This window comes from Lampetra planeri, chromosome 72, assembly GCF_965212315.1.
Source record: "Lampetra planeri chromosome 72, kcLamPlan1.2.h2, whole genome shotgun sequence".
In the NCBI taxonomy this organism is placed as follows: Eukaryota; Metazoa; Chordata; class Hyperoartia; order Petromyzontiformes; family Petromyzontidae; genus Lampetra; species Lampetra planeri.
Window position 1 is genome coordinate 289,129 of NC_136177.1, and position 20,593 is coordinate 309,721.

Consider the following 20,593-nt stretch of genomic DNA (forward strand, 5'->3'; position numbering starts at 1 on the left):
AACGAACCCAAATGACAAACCAAATAACACTCTAACAATCATCCAATTAACAATGTGTGCGTGTACACGGGATGAATGAACACTATGAATGATATCTACAACAACAGATACATTAGGGTGAGCTTTTGTCGAGTATACGGTATGTAGATACACAATGTGTCTAAGCAATATATAAATTGGAAGTGTCCACTCTGGGGAGGTAGCGATCTCCCCCGAAACACTCTCCCCGAATGCGTTCGCTCCCTTCCCGATGGACCTCGCGGTCGACCCGTTGATAATACTATTTGGTTCTTTCGGTAAAGTCACGTAGTTAGAAATAAAATTTAAAAAATCACGACGTTTCGATCGCAACACAAGCGGTCGTCATCAGGCAAAACTTTTGCCAAAACTTTTGCCTGATGACTAACTACGTGACTTTACCGAAAGAACCAAAGAACATGGATTCCTGCAGTCACGAAAGCTTCAACCCGTTGATAACAACCAAGAGCGTATAAAGGAGTAAGCATGAAGTGAGCAAATGCACAGCGGCGAGTCCGGAGAGGGATCACTGCGAGATGGAGGCCTGAGCGGGTGGCCGAGTGGGGTTCTACGTGCATCTTCCCGCCCCCCCCCCCACCACTCATCACCGTTGTCGTTGGTCTGTAGGCGCTGCGTGACGCTCGCGAGCACAGGGGTATTACAGCTGAGACGTTTGGTCTTCTTCTCTTTCGCGTGGACTCAACAGCAGCGGATTGAAGATGCAGTTTTAGACTGCTGTCATTCACTCAGTCGTCCGTTCGGAAGGCAAGAGCGGATCTCGTTCCAGCCCTCCTTTTAAAAGGGTGAAGACATTCTATTCGGTGGCTCGCGAATGCGCGAGGCTCGCGAATCCAGAGCATGTGCATTTACAACATCCATGGGATCACTCTCCAACACACGCCAGGGTGCTGAAGTGGTAAACCGACCGGCACGTTTTGTTCACGTGACAAAACCCTGAACCAATTGGCCGTGGCGGGCGGTGTGGCGGGCCTAATGACGCGTTTACGTCGACGCGATCTAACCCCCAAAAGTAAACCAAAACTTTGCTATGAATCTACGTTCAAACGGATTGTACTTGAATTGTCTCAGTGATGGAGACACTTCATTAGGAAGTTAAGGTTCGAGCGATATGCAAAGTGTGAATTGTCTTGGTCATTGAGACACTTCACATTAAAGTTGAGATTCTAGGGATCTGGACAGTTTGAAGTGTCTCAGTGATTGAGACACTTCATGTGGAAGTTGAGATTTGAGAGATCCGCAAAGTTCCTCCCGCAGACGAAGCACTTATACGGCTTCTCCACGCTGTGCGACTTCATGTGCCGGCTGCAGGCCGACGACTTTATGAAATCCTTGTCGCATATCGGGCACCGGTGTGGCCTCTCGCCCGTGTGGATCATCGCGTGGACCTTCAGGGCCGACAGGTGCGCGAAGCCCTTCCCGCAGACGTCGCAGCAATGCGGCCTCTCTCCTGAGTGGCCCATCGCGTGGACCCTGAGGGCCGCCAGCTGGGTGAAGGCCTTCCCGCAAACGTCGCACTTGTGCGGCTTCTCGCCCCCGTGCGTCGACTCGTGGTTCCTGAGGAAGGACGGCTTCGTGAAGCCCTTGCCGCACGCGGCGCACTTGTGCGGCTTCTCGCCCGTGTGGGTCATCAGGTGGTTCTTGAGGTCCGACGACTCGACGAAGCCCTTGTCGCACACGGGGCAGCGGTGCGCCCGCTCGCCCGTGTGGATCTTCGTGTGGCTCCTGAGGTTGGAGAGGTGCGCGAAGGCCTTGCCGCACGTCGGGCACTCGTGCGGCCTCTCGCCCGTGTGGATCCTGGCGTGGCTCCGGAGCGTCGACGAGTCGGTGAAGGCCTTGCCGCACGTCGGACACGCGTGCGGCCTCTCGTCCGTGTGCTTCATCACGTGCCTCTTGAGGGCGAACGACTGGACGAAGCCCCTGGGGCACAGCGGGCACTTGAAGGGCTTCTCGCCCGTGTGGATCATCGCGTGGCTCTTGAGCGCCGACGACTTCCTAAAGCCGTTCCCGCACACCGCGCAGCGGTAGGGCCTCTCTCCCGTGTGCGTCATCGCGTGCCTCTTCAGGGCCGACGAGCATGTGAAGGCCCGGCCGCACAAGGGGCACTCGTGCGGTCTCCTGTCGTCGCCGTCCGTCCGGTTCCTCCGGCCCCTGCTGCTCTCCAGGACCACCTCGATCTCCGCCACGTCCGACGGAGTCTCCTGGTCTCCCCGCGACTTCCCGGGTCTCCCGGTAGAACCGCCAGGCCGAGGGTCCTCATTCCCCAAAGGCCCTTCTTTGACGTCAAGACCCTCTTCGTCCGAATCAAGGTCCCCATCGTCACTCCCAAGCTCATCTTTCTCATTCTCCAAAGGTTCCTCTTTAACACGAATATCCTCATCATCGGACTGAAGGACCCTGCCATCTGACTGAAACTCTTCTTCACCGAGGTCCTCCACTACGCCGAGCTCATCCTCTTGAGAATCAGGGTCCTGACCTAGGAGGCGAAAGGTTCACCATTGAGCTCCATGAAAATTTCAAGTAAAACTTAAGTCTGCTACCGGACGAAGGTCTCTCCCCCCCCCCCCCCCCAACAACATATAAAACAACAACAACACGAATAAATACCACATTTTGCACACGTTCTCAGATCCATTGACAATGCATGCCCGTATCAAAATCGGCATCAATTAATCAATTAAATTCGCTACTTTAAAGCAATTTACATTTTGTATGGACGCCTTATTATTTATATATATTTTTGTGTCGGTCAAAAACGCCATGGTCCCTGAACTGTGGAATCGGCTCGCACACAAAGCAGGCGCCGCGTGTTTCAGGCGCCATTGACGTACTTCTCAACGACCGTGAGTTAAACGAAGTTGTGAATAAAACCGTTGTTTTTTAAAAAAACTTTTTTAAAGGAATTTTTGCTGCCCGAAAGCGTAAAAACACCCCTCCTTAGTTTTCATACTTTGATGCCGGCAACAGGTCCCCATGATAATAATCATCATTATTATAATTTAACACGTAGGCTTTCGCGACCAATATCATCCATAATAGAGGTTTTTCGGTTAGATCACGTAAATATATAAAAGTGTCGTTCAAACCCGCCACCACCCAACACAGCCAACTAGTAAGGTTGTCACGTAAACAGAACGTGCCAATTCGTCACTAATACAGCACACCGGTGTGTTGGAGAGCCAAGCCACAACATTTACAAACTGAGTACGACGTTTTGCCAGTAATTACAACTAGCAGGCGACAGCCAGATCTGTGAAGTGGAAGCTGACAGAACTCTACCATTTCTGGATATTCTGCTCGGATGGGGTAGAAATGGTAATATAGCACACAGCGTTTACCGAAAGAAAACGCACACTGACGCCTATCTGAATGCAGAGTCACACCATCACCCCGTAAAGAAATCTGCTCTTTGCAAGACGCTCATTCATCGAGCTAAGAAAGTGTCAGATGGTGACAGTCTGAGAAGTGAAATTCAACATGTTTAAGAAGCGGTGCAAATGAACGGTTACAATAATGCACAAATCAACAGGGCATTGAATACTAAAACCAAATCAAACAACAAGAGCACTGAAACTGCCCAAGTCATTAAAACGATCAAAATACCGTACATTGCGGGAGTAACAAAAAAACTAGCCAGATGTTTGGAAAAACAAAACATCAGAGTCAGATTTGGCACAGTACATAAAATACAGAATCTAATATCTGGTACAAAAGATGTATTACCGAAGCTATCAACAGAAGGTGTGTACAGGATTAACTGCACGTGTAGTAAATGCTGTGTTGGGCAAACAGCACACGACTAAAAGAACATCAGAGAAATATTAAATACTCCCAAATAAAACTGTCAGCAGTAGCAGAACATGTGTGCCAACAAGGACACTCAATTGATTTTGTTGAAGTTTTGTGCAAAACTAGCTACTACTGGCCAATACTAATTAGAGAATCTATCGAAATTGAAAGAAATCAAAATAACTGTAACCATTCGTCTTAGTTCTGCGTGGAAGCGAATCATCAAATAAGTCATTATTTAAATGCATGCCTACAAAGGGTTCACATAATGCACATGCAGAATGTACGTCGCTTCAGTAATTCCCCCCCACATTTTGCAAGAGCGCAGCAGGGTGGTCAACACATCTACGCCTCTATATAAGGAAAGAAGCAGTAAGACTTCTCCACAAATCTGGCTGTCGCCTGGTGAAGCTGGTTGTAATTACTGGCGAAATGTCGTACTCAGTTTGTAAATGTTGTGGCTTGGCTCTCAAACACACCGGTGTGTTGTACTAGTACACTACACTATACACTACGCTACTATACACTACACTACACACTACTATACACTACACTATACACGACTATACACTACACTATACACGACTATACACTACACTATACACGACTATACACTACACTATACACGACTATACACTACACTATACACTACTATACACTACACTACTATACACTACACACTACACTACATACTAGTGCTGTACTAGTGACGAATTGGTACGTTCTGTTTACGTGACAACCCTCACTAGTTGGCTGTGCCGAGTGGTGGCGGGTTTTAACGACACATTTATATATTTACGCGATCTCACCCACAAATCTCTATTATGGATTATTATAATCATTCTTATTATCAGAGCACGTTTGCTTGCATTGCTGTTGTGCTGTTCACCGTTTGACGTTCGTCCTCCGGTCCAAACATCGGTGCACACTGAAACGGAACTACGTTTACGTTACCAGCTGTAAGTCCCCACTGAACCGCTGTGAAAGCCGCGGCCCTGACCATCACAAACGATGTTGTTAATGGGCGTCGTGTTTAACTCGCCGCGGAGAACCGTGATCACCACTCACCACCACCGCTCGCCACCACCACCACGTCTCACCACCACCATCACGATCACTCACCAGCATCACCACCTCCATCAGCGTCTTCTCTCTCCACCTTCACGGGTGGCCACGTCTCACCGCCCGGCTCCTCCACCTCTCGCTTCACAAACACCTCCATGGGTAGAGAAAGAGCCACCTCCTCCACCTCCTCTGCCTCCTCCTCCACCTCGTCCACCTCGTCCACCTCCTCCTTCACCTCCTCCAACGTCTCCTGTCCCAAGAGGAACCCAGCGTGGTGAGAGACTCAAGACGACGCCGCTGCCGCTACCGTCGCGGCCACTCTCCATGAGGTTGCAGCGGGGGGGGGGGGGGAAGCAAACGCAGAGACAACGCCCCAACAAAACCGTGGGACCGTCACCGCCCACCACCACGGCCGCTCGTGCCAGGCTAGGTGCACCTCGAGGACTACTCACCAGCGACGGCAGCAGCAGCAGTCCGACAACAACCGCCGTTTCCTACCGAGGTTTCACCAATTCAACTAAAACTTTGTTGATGTTACCAGCTGTAAGGCCCCACTGAGCTGCTACTGTGTAGTAGATATCTTGTCAGAAGCGACGTCGCCATCACAGATGATAGCAGCTCAACCACGTGGGCTGATATCGTCATCATCGCCGAGTATTTGTAGCAGCAGCCAAATGCTCTAAGCGTGTGTTTCTACAGACTCACAGAGACGCATAGAAACCCATAGATCCACATTTACCAAAAGTGACTCATACTCACAGAGACTCATAGAGACCCATCGATCCACAGAGGTCCATAGAGGTCCATAATCATCGAGATTCATACTAGAAACTAAACTATGTTTATTTTACCATCTGTAAGGTCCCACTGAGCTGCAATGTAGCTTTTTGAGAAGGGACCTGACCATCACAAATGATAGCTCAACCACGTGGGCCTGATGTCATCATCATCACGTGGACATTCATAGCAGTAGACAAATTACTCTAAACGCGTGGTAACGTTGATTCTAAATTAGGAGGAAAAAACTAGAGGAGGACCCGAAGACAAATCCACGTAGCGACCACGGGGAGAGAGACGCAGACTCCACATAGACAGCAGGCGTCGTCAGGGTCGGGATCGAATCCACGACCCTCCTGCACACCAGGCGAGGTAGTCAACATCTCACTATGGGGAGAGAGACGCAGACTCCAAATATACAGCAGCAGGCGTCGTCAGGGTCAGGATCGAACCCACAACCTTCTGTACACCAGGCGAGGTAGTTAACATATCACCACATAGAGAGAGACAGGGGGGATGAGGGGGGGGGATGAGGAAGGGGGATGAGGAGATGCAGGATGCCCAACTGGTGCTCAGACACGTGAGGCCGCACGATACGTCGAAGAGTCGCACGGCCAAGGCGGATATAAAGATTCAAGATTCAAAGTTCCCGAGGGGGCTTTCTGTCCCGCCCGGCCTCCGGTGATGACGTTCCAACAGACGGCGCCGCTGTCCCCGTGGCCACGGCCATCACTGTCACTCCGCTCGTTTCGCGCCCGGTAACCTCGTGCAGCCGCTGGACAAGATGTCGCATAGGCCAGGGGTCCCCAACCCTCGGGCCGCGGGCCACGGGCCGGTCCGTGGCCTGTTAGGAACCGGGCCCCATAGCAGGAGGTGAGAGCGGTGAGTCCGCGTGTGGCCCGCTCCCATTATTTTATTGACCACTTCCGTCCGCGCCTCTTTGCCGCACCACGAACTCGTCTCAGCGGTCGCGGTTTTGGTCAGCCCACAAGCTCACCCCTGGCCAACATGAGTAAAAAAACAAACGTCGCCGGAGAGCTTCTTTGAAAGGGGGGAAAAACCCAATAATGAAACCCCCCCGTCCCCTCCGGTCCGTGAAAAAATTGTCTTCCACGAAACCGGTTCCTGGTAACAAAAAGGTTGGGGACCGCTGGCGAAGACAACACTCAATCACTCACTCCACCACTCACTCACTCAATCACTCACTCACTCAACCATTCACTCAACCACTCACTCACTCAACCACTCACTCATCACTCACTCAATCACTCACTCACTCAACCACTCACTCATCACTCACTCAACCACTCACTCACGCACCCACTCACTCAGCCACTCACTCAACCACTCACTCACCCACTCACTCAACCATTCAACCACTTACTCAACCAATCACTCACCCACTCACCCACCACACACTCACCAGGTCAACAGTTGCTGCTGGTACTGAACCAATGGGTGAATGGAGACCGACTGATGAGACCACTCAACGTTGGAACCAGATCCAGGGAGAGAGCGACAGTCCAGCTTCTGCTGAACCACGGGCACACACAGTGCGTTCACGTGTGATGAGACGGTGAACACCACACACACACAGTGTGTTCATGTGTGATGAGTCGGTGAACCTCACACAGCGGGGTCCGTACTGCCCGCAGGATTCCAGGGAGCCAATGCCACAGTCTTGTCCCGCATCTCGTCTCTCCTGGCTATGCAGATTCCGGGGCCAACCTCCCGCTCTCCCCTCCCATTGGCTATGCACGTTCAGAGGCTCCCTTAACCACGCCCCCCTTCTGGCTATGCAGATTCCGGGGCCTCCCCCCGCTCTCCCCTCCCATTGGCTATGCACGTTCTGAGGCTCCCTTAACCACGCCCCTCGTGGCAATGCAGATTCTGGGGCCCAGTGGCAGCTGCTATTCACGTTCCGGGGTCTCTCCTACCCCCAGCCCCCCCACTCATTCACCGCTCCACGCTCCCTCGCTCCGTCTCCTCCACGGAGGTTCCACGCGCTCCGAATCCACCACCGCCACCTCCAGCACCACCACCTCCACCACCTCCACCTCCAGCACCGCTACCTCCACCACCTCCACCACCACCTCCACCACCTCCACCACCACCTCCTCCTGCTGCTGTTCAGGCTCTCTAGCCCAGGTAAACTGAACTCACAGAACAGCTGTAAAGGTTTGGAGAGTTACGAAAGTGGTGCATTGTGTAGTGTGTAGTGTTCAAGTTACACTAAGTGGTGCAGTGTGTATTAGTGTATATACTCAATTATACACTCCACTATACACTACTTTACACTACACTATACACTACTACGCACTGCACTACTATACACTACATTATACACTACACTATACACTACACGACTATACACTACACTATACACTACACGATACACTACCATACACTACACTATACACTACACTATACACTACACTATACACTACACTATACACTGCATAAACCTGACGTGCCGTGCCCACAGGTGAGGTGAGGCCGCTTCGAAGACTCCGCGGGAGGTGGCAGGAGGAGATCCTCCCGGCCGTGAGATGTCGCGGGGACACCCTGGCGCTGCTGCCGCTACCGGTGAGTAGTCCTCTGGGTGCACCTAGCCTGGCACTAGCGGCCGTGGCGGTGGTGGTGGTGGTGACGTCACTTGGTGTAGCCGGTTCCGCCCTGTCCCCTCTCCTCCCGTCTTGAATCCTTGCAAGGTGGGGGGGGTCAGCAACAGCGGTAGCAACGATACCAAAAAACAATTCATTGCGCGCGTCGATTACCCCATGAATAAGCCAACCGGTAATGGGCATCCATTGCGACGTTTATGACGTCATTAACCCACCCGCCTCTGGTCTCCGCATCTGATTGGCTAACAAGTGTCGCCTGGTGATGCTGGTATTTGTTGTAATTCCCAGCGGCGCCACGTCGCGGCTACTCGAATAGCGAACGTGGTCGCGGGTTTGCTCTCCAAAAACACGGCAAACCGGTGAGTGTCGTACCGGTAACTAATTGGCACCACGTTGTGTTTACGTGACAAACCCCTCGACTTAGTTTTGCGGTGGTGGTGGTGGTGGCGGTGGCGGGTTTCACTACGTTTAGGCCACGTCCGAGGAAAATATCCACGAATTGGGATGGGTCCATTAGCCACCTCCACTTCCATCTCTCCCGCTCCTCACCGTCCCCGCCTCTCCTTGTGCACGATCCACCGTTTCCGCTCCGTTTTCCTGCTCGCCCCCTTGCACTGGAACAAACGTCCCCCTCCACATGTAGCCAGAAGCACCACTCCCTGTCTAATTTCTACTCCTCGCTCAAGACTCCCACCTCTTATTCCTGGCCACGTCCTTCCCTCCATTTCTAGGTAACCCCGTAATTCCCGTTCCCACTAAGCACACCCTCCCAATACCCCATCCCTATTCACCATATCACTTTTAGTCACCCAATTGTACCACTCGTAACCCTTGTAAGGCGCCTTCGATAAAAGCGCTATGCGAATATAAGATAAGATCGTGAACTGGGTGGCCGGGTTTAGCGAGTCGAGATGATTTAGAAACTCACAAAGTGCATCTTTACCGTGCGGCCAGACCACCAATGTGACATCATTTCAATTTGCACGATTGAAACACTGCACGTCAAATTTCCTAGTGATGGTAGTGTGCAAGGCTGGGAGTAAAAGAGATGCAAACACGTTCTTAATAATACATGGATTGTCCTTTAAACTTCTTGGCCTACACTGGAGATACAGTCCCTTTTATAGCCTCGTCTCACCACCAGTGTTTGACCAGAGAACATCAACAGTGCAAGGACAATGCAAGTAATGAAGCATTGATAGCCTGGGTTGAGCAGTTATATATTACTCTTTGGTTCTTTCGGTAAAGTCACGTATAAATAGAAAATAATAAATTAAATACTAGCATACGACGTTTCGATTGCAACACAAGCAATCATCATCAGGTATAAATGAAATAGAAACACAAATCTAGTATACTTAGAAATGTAACGTAATACAACAGAGAGTCGAATTAACGTTGTATGCTAGTATTTAATTTATTATTTTCTCTTTATACGTGACTTTATCGAAAGAACCAAAGAGTAATTCCTGCAGTCACGAAAGCTCCAAATTCAGTTATATATTCCATTTACCTCCCTTTATTACTGCTAATCCTACATAATACACGAGCATAATATGACTTTGAGACCCCCCCCCCACCGCCTACACATTCCACAAGGAGTGACTAACCCAATATCTTCATTTGTCATCAATATGCTAAATTCCTCTGTTCATATGTAAACTCCTTTGTCAAGGCGCTCTCCTCCTCCCACCCAGCTTAAAATACGCTGCCAAGCTTAGCAGTGTTCATTAGGATGCTGTCTTTCCGACAGCTCTGTTCTTCACCTGAAGACGGCTGCTTGCGTTGTGGCCGAAACATCGTGAGAATTTTATTTTATTACGTTTTATTTGTATTCTTTTATTATTTCCCTTCTACGTGACTTTACCGAAAGAACCAAGAATATGAATCCCTGCAGTCACGAAAGCTTTTAATCGAAAAATATCGAGGTTTTTGTTTTTTTATCGAATTCGAAAACGATGGCACTTATTGTTATTTTGGTTGCCGAAGCCCGCCCACGACCGAAAGGTGTGAAATGGACAGACAACTCATCCGGTAGTAGACGCGTTTTTCTTTTTCCTTCTTAAAATTTGCACGGAGCTCAAAGATGACGTTTCGCCTTCCAGGTCAGGAGCCTCGTTTTCAAGAGGACCTCCGGTCTGAAGCTGATGAGCTCGGAGAAGCGGAGGACCTCGGTGAAGAAGAGGAGCTTCAGTCCGATGACGGGGAACTTCAGTCAGATGACGGGAAGCTACAGTCAGACGAAGAGGATATTCGTGTTAAAGAAGAACCTTTGGAGAATGAGAAAGAGGACCTTGAGTCCGACGACGGGAAGCTTCAGTCCGATGAAGAGGATATTCGGAGTGACGATGGGGACCTTGATTCTGATGAAGAGGGTCTTGACGTCAAAGAAGGGCCTTTGGAGAATGAAGACTCTCGGCCTGGCGCTTCAACGGAGAGACCCGGGAAGTCGCGGGGAGATCCGGGGATTCCCTCGGACGTGGCGGAGATCGAGGTGGTCCTGGAGAACAGCAGAGGTCGGAGGACTCGGACGAACGACCAGAAATCCGGCGACGACAAGAAGCCGCTCAGTTGCCCTCTGTGCGGCAGGGCGATGGCGTGCTTATCGGCCCTGAAGAGGCACACGATGACGCACACGGGCGAGAGGCCCTTCAAGTGCTCCGTGTGCGGGAACGGCTTCAGGCTCGCGTCGACCCTCAAGAGTCACATGATGATCCACACGGGGGAGAAGCCGTACAAGTGTTCCCTGTGCGCCAGGGACTTCATCCATTCATCGGCCCTCAAGAGGCACATGATGAACCACACCAACGAGAAGCCGCACAAGTGCCCGACGTGTGGCAAGGCCTTCACGGACTCGTCGACGCTCAAGAGCCACCTCAAGAGCCACACGGGCGAGAGGCCGCACGAGTGCCCGACGTGCGGCAAGACCTTCGCGCACCTCTCCAACTTCAGGATCCACGTGAAGATCCACACGGGCGAGCGGGCGCACCGCTGCCCCCTGTGCTCCAAGGGCTTCCTGGAGGCGAAGTCTCTCAAGAACCACCTGATGACCCACACGGGCGAGAAGCCGCACAAGTGCGGCGCGTGCGGCAAGGGCTTCACGAAGCCGTCCTTCCTCAGGAACCACGAGTTGACGCACGCGGACGAGAAGCCGCACAAGTGCGACGCGTGCGGGAAGGCCTTCACCCAGCTGGCGGCCCTCAGGGTCCACGCGATGGGCCACTCGGGAGAGAGGCCGCACAAGTGCGACGTCTGCGGGAAGGACTTCGCGTACCTGTCGGCCCTGAAGATCCACGCGATGATCCACACGGGCGAAAAGCCGCACCGGTGCCCGATATGCGACAAGGACTTCAGGAAGTCGTCGGCCTGCAGCCGGCACATGAAGTCGCACAGCGTGGAGAAGCCGTACAAGTGCTTCGTCTGCGGGAGGAACTTTGCGGATCTCTCAAATCTCAACTTCCACATGAAGTGTCTCAATCACTGAGCCCGTGTGAAGCCCTCAAGCACGGTCCATTCCGTTTGAACGTAGATATCGCTGCTTTCAACCCCCATCTTGACATCCACTGGGGTAAGATTACGACGATCATCGCCAGCAGTCTTCCCCCGGGCATCGGTTGCTGCATCGTTTCCAGTTATCATTCCCCGTTTCCGTTATGCTGTAATGCGCACTCATGCCTACTTTAAAGAGGGCGATATTGGCACGTAAAAATAAAAATTGATTGTGGCTAGGAGATGTTAACTACCTCGCCTGGTATGCGGGGGGGGTCGTAGGTTCAATCCTGACCCTGATTCTGGGCAATTTGTTTTCAGAGTTAATTTCCCCCCACATCCCCAACGTTTGGCATTGCTGCTGCATTGGCATTGTTGCTTCATTGGCAACCCCCCACCTCTCTCTCTCCCACTAGCTCTCCCGTCGCCTCCGCAGATCTAACTGCCCCCCCCCCCATCTCTAGCCCCGCCCATGTACCCTACCTATATACAGTAGAACCTCTGGTCACGAACGTTTCTGACCACGACCAAATCGGGTTCCGACCAAAAAATTCACAACATTTTTTAATCTGGTCACGAACACAAACTCGGGTGGCGATCAAACATGGCCGCGGCCGATTTCCCCTTCCACGCCATTTTTTTGTAAGCGCCAAAGTTATATGCATAACTGTTACACAAAGCGTAACAGTTATGTATATAACTTTTGTTATATAAAATTCCTAGAAAGATATTATTTTGTGAGTGTAGTCATACCCCTCCCCCCTCATTCAAGCCGTAATTTAGAGAGCGAAAGCGCTGAGTACGTAAATCGCTAACATAAGAATCCGTTAATCTCTTCTCGCATCATTCACACGATGATGCGGTGAAGTAAACGTTCATATGATATTACCCTGAATGCTTCCAAAAACAATACTGTACCCAAATATTACTGTTAACTTACTTTAAATAGAAACATGAATTGCTCGTATGAATATTCTCTCTCTCTCAGAATCGACCGACTGATGTAGCAGACGAAACAATCATCTTGTTGAACGATTCTAAACATTGACGTGGCAATGTTAGTTTTCTCTGTTCAGGTTTTCTCAGTGTTATTCAATGTTTTTACATTTAGCTTACTATTACACTGTGACTTCTATGGCATAATTAACTATTTTTGTGCTTAAAAATCTTTTAAAAAAACAATATTTATATACAGTTCATAGGAGTCTGGAACGGATTAATCGTATTTACATACAATCCAATGGGGAAATTAAGTTTGAGTCACGACCAAATCGGGTTGCGACCAAAGTTATGGAACGAATTATGGTCGTGACCAGAGGTTCTACTGTAGTCTATATAACCTCTTGACACGACAGCCCTCTCACCTTCTTCAGCAGTTGTTTCTTGCTGTAGTTGTCCCACCTGATGACGATTGCTTGTGTTGCGATCACAACGTCGTGATTTATTTTATTTTATTTCTACCTACGTGACTTTACCGAAAGAACCAAAGAGTATGGATTCCTGCAGTCACAAAAGCTTCAAATCAAGATGGTGTAACAATATGTTTTTGTTCCTGGGTAGTGTTATTTCCTAATTGCTTATGCCTCAAAAGTACAGAAAATGGCTATTATTCACCACAAACTTTGCTTTTGTGACCAGGACAGTGATATTTTTACATTTAGCTATTTCCCAGAACATTCCAGATAGATTCAGTGCTGAGTACACTTGGAGTAGCTTCTAGAACATTCTAGAACTTTCCAGTAATATAAATAGTAGTATAAATACAGGGGCCATTTTGAACAGAGGAAGTCCTCCCGGCCAAATAGGATGCGATCCATTTTAGGACTGAACCTCCGATTCCAAAGTCGGACTCGAGAAGACTGGCAAAGCCGAAGGTGACTGACAGTCTCAAAAAGGCAATGTGATGTCACAGGCCGACGAGAACCGTGATTGCTCCGGAGTCGACGATTGAAAGAACGTCGCCGAAGACTTCGGCGATCGCAGTCCCCGTGGAGTAAGTCTTGACGGTAGGGCAGATGAAAGGTTTTTTGGGTTAGATCGCGTAAATATAAATATACAAACCCACTGAGACCCACACTCATCGAGACCCATACTTACACATTCCTGCGGAGGAAGCTGGTAGGAACGTTGGGTTGCTCGGTCAATGGCCAGGGTCAACGGCGGCGTGGTGTATTCCGCAAATATGGCCGACTGTGAGGGCGGGCACAAGCCGGCGTTAGTAGGTTAAACGTTGAGTTTTATAAGGGCACGACGGGGTGGCCAGTCCCTCCCCACCCAGCCCCACCCCTCCCACCCCCCACCCAGCCCCACCCTCCCCACCCCTCCCCACCCAGCCTCTCCCCACCCTCCCCTCTCCACCCAGCCCCACCCCTCCCATTTTTGGATGCACGACGGACGGACACAATAATCCCCTGTGGGCTGGTGTAACCAGGAGTCTCCTACCAGTAAAACTAACCTCTGTTTATGTTACCAGGTGTGAGGTCCCACTGAGCTCTATCGTAGCTCTTTTTCAAATAAGCGACCCTTGGCCATCACAGACGATGGCAGCTCAACCAAGTGGCTTATCGTGGTGGAAATGTTTCGAGCAGCAAAATACAGTACTCTGAACGTGTGACATTGATGTCTAAATGTCGAGGGAGAAACCGGAAGACCCGGAGAAAATTTCACGAGGCCACGGGGAGAGACGCAGACTCCAAATATTCAGCAGCAGGCATCGCCTGATGAAGACCGCTTGTGTTGCGATCGAAACGTCGTGAATTTTAGGTTTTTATTAAAACATTTAAAAAGTGTATTTTTTTCTATCCACGTGACTTTCATCGAAACAACCAAAAGAATGTGATTTCCTGCAGTCACGAAAGTTTTAAATCACAACACTATACACTACTATACACTTTACACTACACTATACACTACTATTCACTTTACACTACACTATAAACTACTGGACACTTTACACGACACTATACACTGCTATACACTTTACACAACACTATACACTACTAGACACTTTACACGACACTATACACTGTTATATTCTACACGCTACACTATATACTACACTACACACTACTATACACTTTACACTACTATACACTTTACACGGCACTCTACACTGCTATACACTTTACACTACACTACACACTACTTTACACTACACTATAAACTACTAGACACTTTACACTACACTATACACTACTAGACACTTTACACGACACTCGACACTACTATACACTTTACACTACACTATATACTACTCTACACTGCTATACGTTACACTATATACTACACTACGCACGAGTGCTGTGCTAGTAACGAATTGGCACCGCGTTCTGTTTGCGTGACACTAAAACCCGTGTCGGTGCTGGCGGGTCGAACGACGCCGCGGCTACGCAGGGAGGAGAGTCGAGGACGCGGTGCGAGGAGAGAAACATTGAAAGGAAATGGGAGAGATAGAGAAGGAATGAGAGGCAGAGGATGGAAAGGGAACGGGGAAACGGGCGGGCAAGGGGTCATCACTCGGAATCCGGTCACACTACACTATATACTACACTACATTACTATATACTACACTACCATACACTACACTATTATACACTACACTATTATGCACTACACTACTATACACTACGCTATACACTACACTATACACGACACTACTATACACTACACTATTATACACTATTATACACTACTATACACTACACTACTATACCTACACTATACACTACGCTAAACACTACATTACTATACACTACACTATTATACAATACACTACTATACACTACGCTATACACTACTATATACTACACTACTATACACGATACATTAATAGTTTATTGATTGGCGAATGCGGTTGAGATTTGTAGCCGATGCCAAGGCTTGGCCCGCGTCTCGACGCCCCCCACCACCACCAATTACGATTCAGGTTTCCGGGCCCCCACCGTTATGCAGGTTCCGGGGCCACCACCACCAAAAGGCTATACAGGCTCCGCCCCCCCAATAAGCTTTGCAGGCTCCGCCCCCTCTAGGCTATGCAGGTTCCGGGCCCCCTTCACTATTCGAGCCCCCTCCCCCCGCGCTATTCATGTTCCGGGACCCCCATCGTCTCGCCCCGGGTTCGCCCTCCTCTAGGTGGACTCAGCCTCAAATGAGTACCTGGCGTAGCCGTGCGTGTGGTGTGGGGTGTTAACCGTCGGCGCTGGGGAGACAAAGGCGGCCGGGTGTGGGTGCTGGTCACCCACCCCTCTGTGAGTGCCACAGTGCCGGTATCCTTTCGTAGATGCTGCTAACAGCACTTGCCCCTACAGGCCTGCTGGAGGCTACCTGGGGGAGCTTTGTCTATGTGTGCATCATAGATGCTGCTACTCGCTACTAGCAGCACTTGCCCCAACAGCCCTGCTAGAGGCTACCTAGGGGAGCTTTGTCTGTGTGCACATCATAGGTGCTGCTACTCGCTACTATCAGCACTTGCCCCTACAGCCCTGCTAGAGGCTACCTGGGGGAGCTTTGTATGTGTGTACATCATAGGTGCTGCTACTCGCTACTAACAGCACTTGCCCCTACAACCCTGCTAGAGGCTACCTGGGGGAGCTTTGTCTGTGTGTGTGCATCATAGGTGGTGCTACTCGCTACTAACAGCACTTGCCCCTACAGCCCTGCTAGAGGCTACCTAGGGGAACTTTGTCTGTGTGTCAGGTGCTGTTGTAAATGTCCACGTGATGATGATGATGATATCAGCCATTGGGTTGAGCTGCTATCATCAGTGATAGCCAAAGGTCTCTGTGGGTCTCTATGAGTATGGGTCTCTGTGGGTCTCTATGACTATGGGTCTCTGTGGGTCTCTGTGAGTATGAGTCTCTGTGGGTCTGTGTGGGTCTGTGTGGGTATGGGTCTCTGTGGGTCTCTGTATGTGGGTCTGTGTGGGTCTCTATGAGTATGGATCTCTGTGGGTCTCTGTGGGTCTGTATGGGTCTCTGTGGGTCTGTGTGGGTATGGTTCTCTGTGGGTCTATATGGGTATGGGTCTCTGTGGATCTGTATGGGTCTGTATGGGTCTCTGTGGGTCTGTGTGGGTATGGTTCTCTGTGGGTCTATATGGGTATGGGTCTCTGTGGGTCTGTATGGGTCTCTGTGAGTATGGGTCTCTGTGGGTCTGCATGGGTCTCTATGAGTATGGGCATAGTGTAGTTTGTAGTGTAGCGTACAGTAGTGTATAGTGTAGTTTGCAGAGGTGGGACAAAGTCATTGTTATGCAAGTCCAAGTCGAGTCGCAAGTCATCAAATTCATGACTCGAGTCTGACTCGAGTCCAAGTCACATGACTCGAGTCCACATCTCATAGGTGGGACAAAGTCATTGTTATGCAAGTCCAAGTCGAGTCGCAAGTCATCAAATTCATGACTCGAGTCTGACTCGAGTCCAAGTCACATGACTCGAGTCCACACCTCTGGTAGTTTGTAGTGTAGTGTATAGTGTAGTGTATAGTAAATCTTGATTTTAAGCTTCTATACAATACACTATACACTACTATACACTACACTATACACTACTATACACTACTATACACTATACACTACACTATACACTACTATCCACTACACTATACACTACACTACACTATATACTACACTATACACTACACTATACACTACACTATACACTACACAAACCTGACGTGCCGTGCCCACAGGTGAGGTGAGGCCGCTTCGAAGACTCCGCGGGAGGCGGCAGGAGGAGATCCTCCCGGCCGTGAGATGTCGCGGGGACACCCTGGCGCTGGTGCCGCTACCGGTGAGTAGTCTTCTGGGTGCACCTAGCCTGGCACTAGTGGCCGTGGTGGTGGTGGCGGCGGTGGTGAGTAGTCCTCTGGGTGCACCTAGCCTGGCACTAGCGGCCGTGGTGGTGGTGGCGGCAGTGAGGGTCCCTGGTTGCTGGAGAGCGGCGGCGCCGTCTTGAGATTCTCACTGTGCTGGGTTCCTCTTGGGACAGGAGACGTGGAGGAGGTGGAGGAGGAGGAGGTCCCTTCACTACCCGTGGAGCCGCTCGTGAAGCGAGAGGAGCCGGGCGGTGAGACGTGGCCGCCCGTGAAGGTGGAGAGAGATGACGCTGACGACGGTGAGTGGTGGTGAGGGGTACGGAGTGGTGGTGGTGAGTGGTGGTGAGTGGTGGTGAGTGGTGGTGGGTGGTGGTGGGTGGTGAGTGGTGGTGGTGAGTGGTGGTGAGTGGTGGTGGGTGGTGGTGAGTGGTGGTGAGTGGTGGTGGTGAGTGGTGGTGAGTGGTGGTGTGTGGTGGTGAGTGGTGGTGGTGGGTGGTGGTGAGTGGTGGTCGTTAACAGGGCTGCTCTACCATAACAGAGCCCGCCCAGGGGGCGGAGCTGGCGACGGCGTGACGCGTGACGTGACGCGTCATGACGCGGGCAACATCGATGGCGAGCGGCCAATCTGAACCCCGGTGTTGCACTGCACCCACCCCCCACCCCCCACCCTCTCGCCCCCCACTCCCCCTTCCTCCCCTCATCACTCAACCTGCACTGCTGCCCAGCATGGCGAAAATTGTAGTCACATGACCCCTCCCCCTCCACCCCCATAGCTGGATAAGTTTTCCTTTTCATGGAAATTCGCGCAGAGCTCAACGATGACCTTTCGCCTCCTAGGTCAGGAATCTGATTTTCGCGAAGTCCTCCGATCTGAAGCGGTGGGGGACCTCGGCGAAGAAGAGGACCTTGACTCCGACGACGGGAACCTTCGGTCCGACGAAGAGGATATTCGTGTGAAAGAGGAACCTTTGGAGGATGAGAAAGAGGGCCTTGAGTCCGACAATGGGAAGCTTCGCTCTGACCAAGAGGATGTTTATGGCAAAGAAGGGCCTCGGGAGGTTGAGGACCTTCCTGCTGGCGCTTCAACGGAAAGACCCGGGAAGTCGCGGGGAGATCCGGGGACTCCGTCGGACGTGGCGGAGATCGAGGTGGTCCTGGAGAACAGCAGGGGCCGGAGGAACCGGACGGACGGCCGGAAATCCGGCGACGACAAGAAGCCGCTCAGCTGCCCTCTGTGCGGCAGGGCGATGGCGTGCTTATCGGCCCTGAAGAGGCACACGATGACGCACACGGGGGAGAGGCCCTTCAAGTGCTCCGTGTGCGGGAACGGCTTCAGGCTCGCGTCAACCCTCAAGAGTCACATGATGATCCACACGGGGGAGAAGCCATACAAGTGTTCCCTGTGCGCCAGGGACTTCATCCACTCTTTGGCCCTCAAGAGGCACATGATGAACCACACCAACGAGAAGCCGCACAAGTGTCCGACGTGCGGCAAGGCCTTCACGGACTCGTCGACGCTCAAGAGCCACGCGAGGATCCACACGGGCGAGAGGCCGCACGAGTGCCCGACGTGCGGCAAGACCTTCGGGCACCTCTCCAACTTCAGGAGCCACGTGAAGATCCACACGGGCGAGCGGGCGCACCGCTGCCCCGTGTGCTCCAAGGGCTTCCTGGAGGCGAAGTCTCTCAAGAACCACCTGATGACCCACACGGGCGAGAAGCCGCACAAGTGCGAACTCTGCGAGAAGGAGTTTGTACAGCCGTCGGCCCTGAAGGTCCACGCGATGATCCACACGGGCGAGAAGCCGCACCGGTGCCCGATATGCGAGAAGGACTTCAGAAATTCGTCGGCCTGCAACAGGCACATCAAGTCGCACAGCGTCGAGAAGCCGTACAAGTGCTTTGTCTGCGGGAGGAACTTTGCGGATCTCTCAAATCTCAATTTCCACATGAAGTGTCTCAATCACTGAGTCCGTGTTAGCCAAGGTACCGGCACGTGTGCACGTACGTTGAACTTATTTCGCACCGTACGCAGCCGACCGCGGCTTATCGGAGGCGCTGGGGGAAAGACAACAAACTAAACACAACGACAACATTGACAAGCGGTTCTAAAGATGTTAGTTTTGTCAATGTGGATGATTTAAAAGTGCAGCGTAGCTCCCAGCGGCTCCCTGATATCGGTAAGGAAGAGCGTTCCAGACTGCCGCGGCGGCAGCAGTAGCAGCCGCATCTCAAAGCTCCGCGCGATGATGCGGTGGCCGCCATCTTTGTTCGATGGGCAACCAGAGCCTGCTGCCGCTGCGAGGATGACTGTTATGCAGCGCGTTGTACCCTCGCGCAAACAGATGCACCGGTCAACACACCCACAACATCGCTTGTAACGCGGCCCCCGTAGGTTCGTTGACCTTGTTAATGTTTGTCCTTCAAGCCACTACTTTTGCTCGTACCTCTGACCTATTCTGTTCTGCTGTTGCTGCTGTTGCTGCTGCCCGTTCGTGACGCGTTGTCAGCGACAGGACCCGCTTGCTGCCTCCAAACGCGCGACCTCTGTTGCGACAGCGTTCAGCATAAACCGCTCTTGCAGCCATCCCAGTAACCGGTGTCTCGAGTGACTTGTTTGATCCATGGATTACAGGGCGGTGGGGGGGGCGACCATGGGGATAGTGGCGGTGCCAATAATTTGTGCGTACGTATGTTGAACTTATGGAATGTTCGTTAGTGCGGAATGTTCGTAAGTAAGGAACGTTTTTGAGTGAGGAATGATCGTAAGTGTGGAACGTTCGTAAGTGAGGAACGTTCGTAAGTGTGGAATGATTGTAAGTAAGGAACGTCCAAGAAGAATCGGCCAAAACCCTCGGCAGTGGGACGCAGCTACACGTTGACACGGAGAGGTCGTTCAGATAATAATGCGTCGTCGGTTGTACGTTCGTGTGTGTGTGTTGAACTTGATCCCTCGATTTAAGAACGAAACAGGAGGAGGATTTCTACACAAATCTGGCT

At 51.3% G+C, this 20,593-nt stretch overlaps 2 protein-coding genes across 4 annotated transcripts; one reads left to right on the forward strand and one right to left on the reverse strand.

Annotated features, from left to right (window-relative positions):
- Positions 1–605: 605 nt before the first annotated feature.
- LOC144737662 (uncharacterized) lies at positions 606–7,461 on the reverse strand. Of its 3 annotated transcripts, none has more exons than XM_078620469.1 (4): positions 7,298–7,461; positions 7,091–7,197; positions 4,948–5,137; positions 606–2,512 (listed from the first exon to the last, which is right to left on the reverse strand). In XM_078620469.1, exons 3-4 carry the CDS (start codon positions 5,045–5,047, stop codon positions 1,230–1,232), a joined length of 1,383 nt encoding a protein of 460 aa, XP_078476595.1. In that variant the 5' UTR covers positions 5,048–5,137; positions 7,091–7,197; positions 7,298–7,461; the 3' UTR covers positions 606–1,229. The 3 variants fall into 3 exon arrangements, with proteins under 3 accessions (XP_078476595.1, XP_078476593.1, XP_078476594.1); XM_078620467.1 differs by having other exon boundaries at positions 4,948–5,140; XM_078620468.1 differs by having other exon boundaries at positions 7,091–7,461.
- LOC144737629 (uncharacterized) lies at positions 6,861–20,189 on the forward strand. The gene is made up of 6 exons (XM_078620397.1): positions 6,861–7,815; positions 8,153–8,253; positions 10,397–11,770; positions 17,473–17,568; positions 17,767–17,892; positions 18,431–20,189. Exons 2-6 carry the CDS (start codon positions 8,217–8,219, stop codon positions 19,561–19,563), a joined length of 2,766 nt encoding a protein of 921 aa, XP_078476523.1. The 5' UTR covers positions 6,861–7,815; positions 8,153–8,216; the 3' UTR covers positions 19,564–20,189.
- Positions 20,190–20,593: the final 404 nt, after the last annotated feature.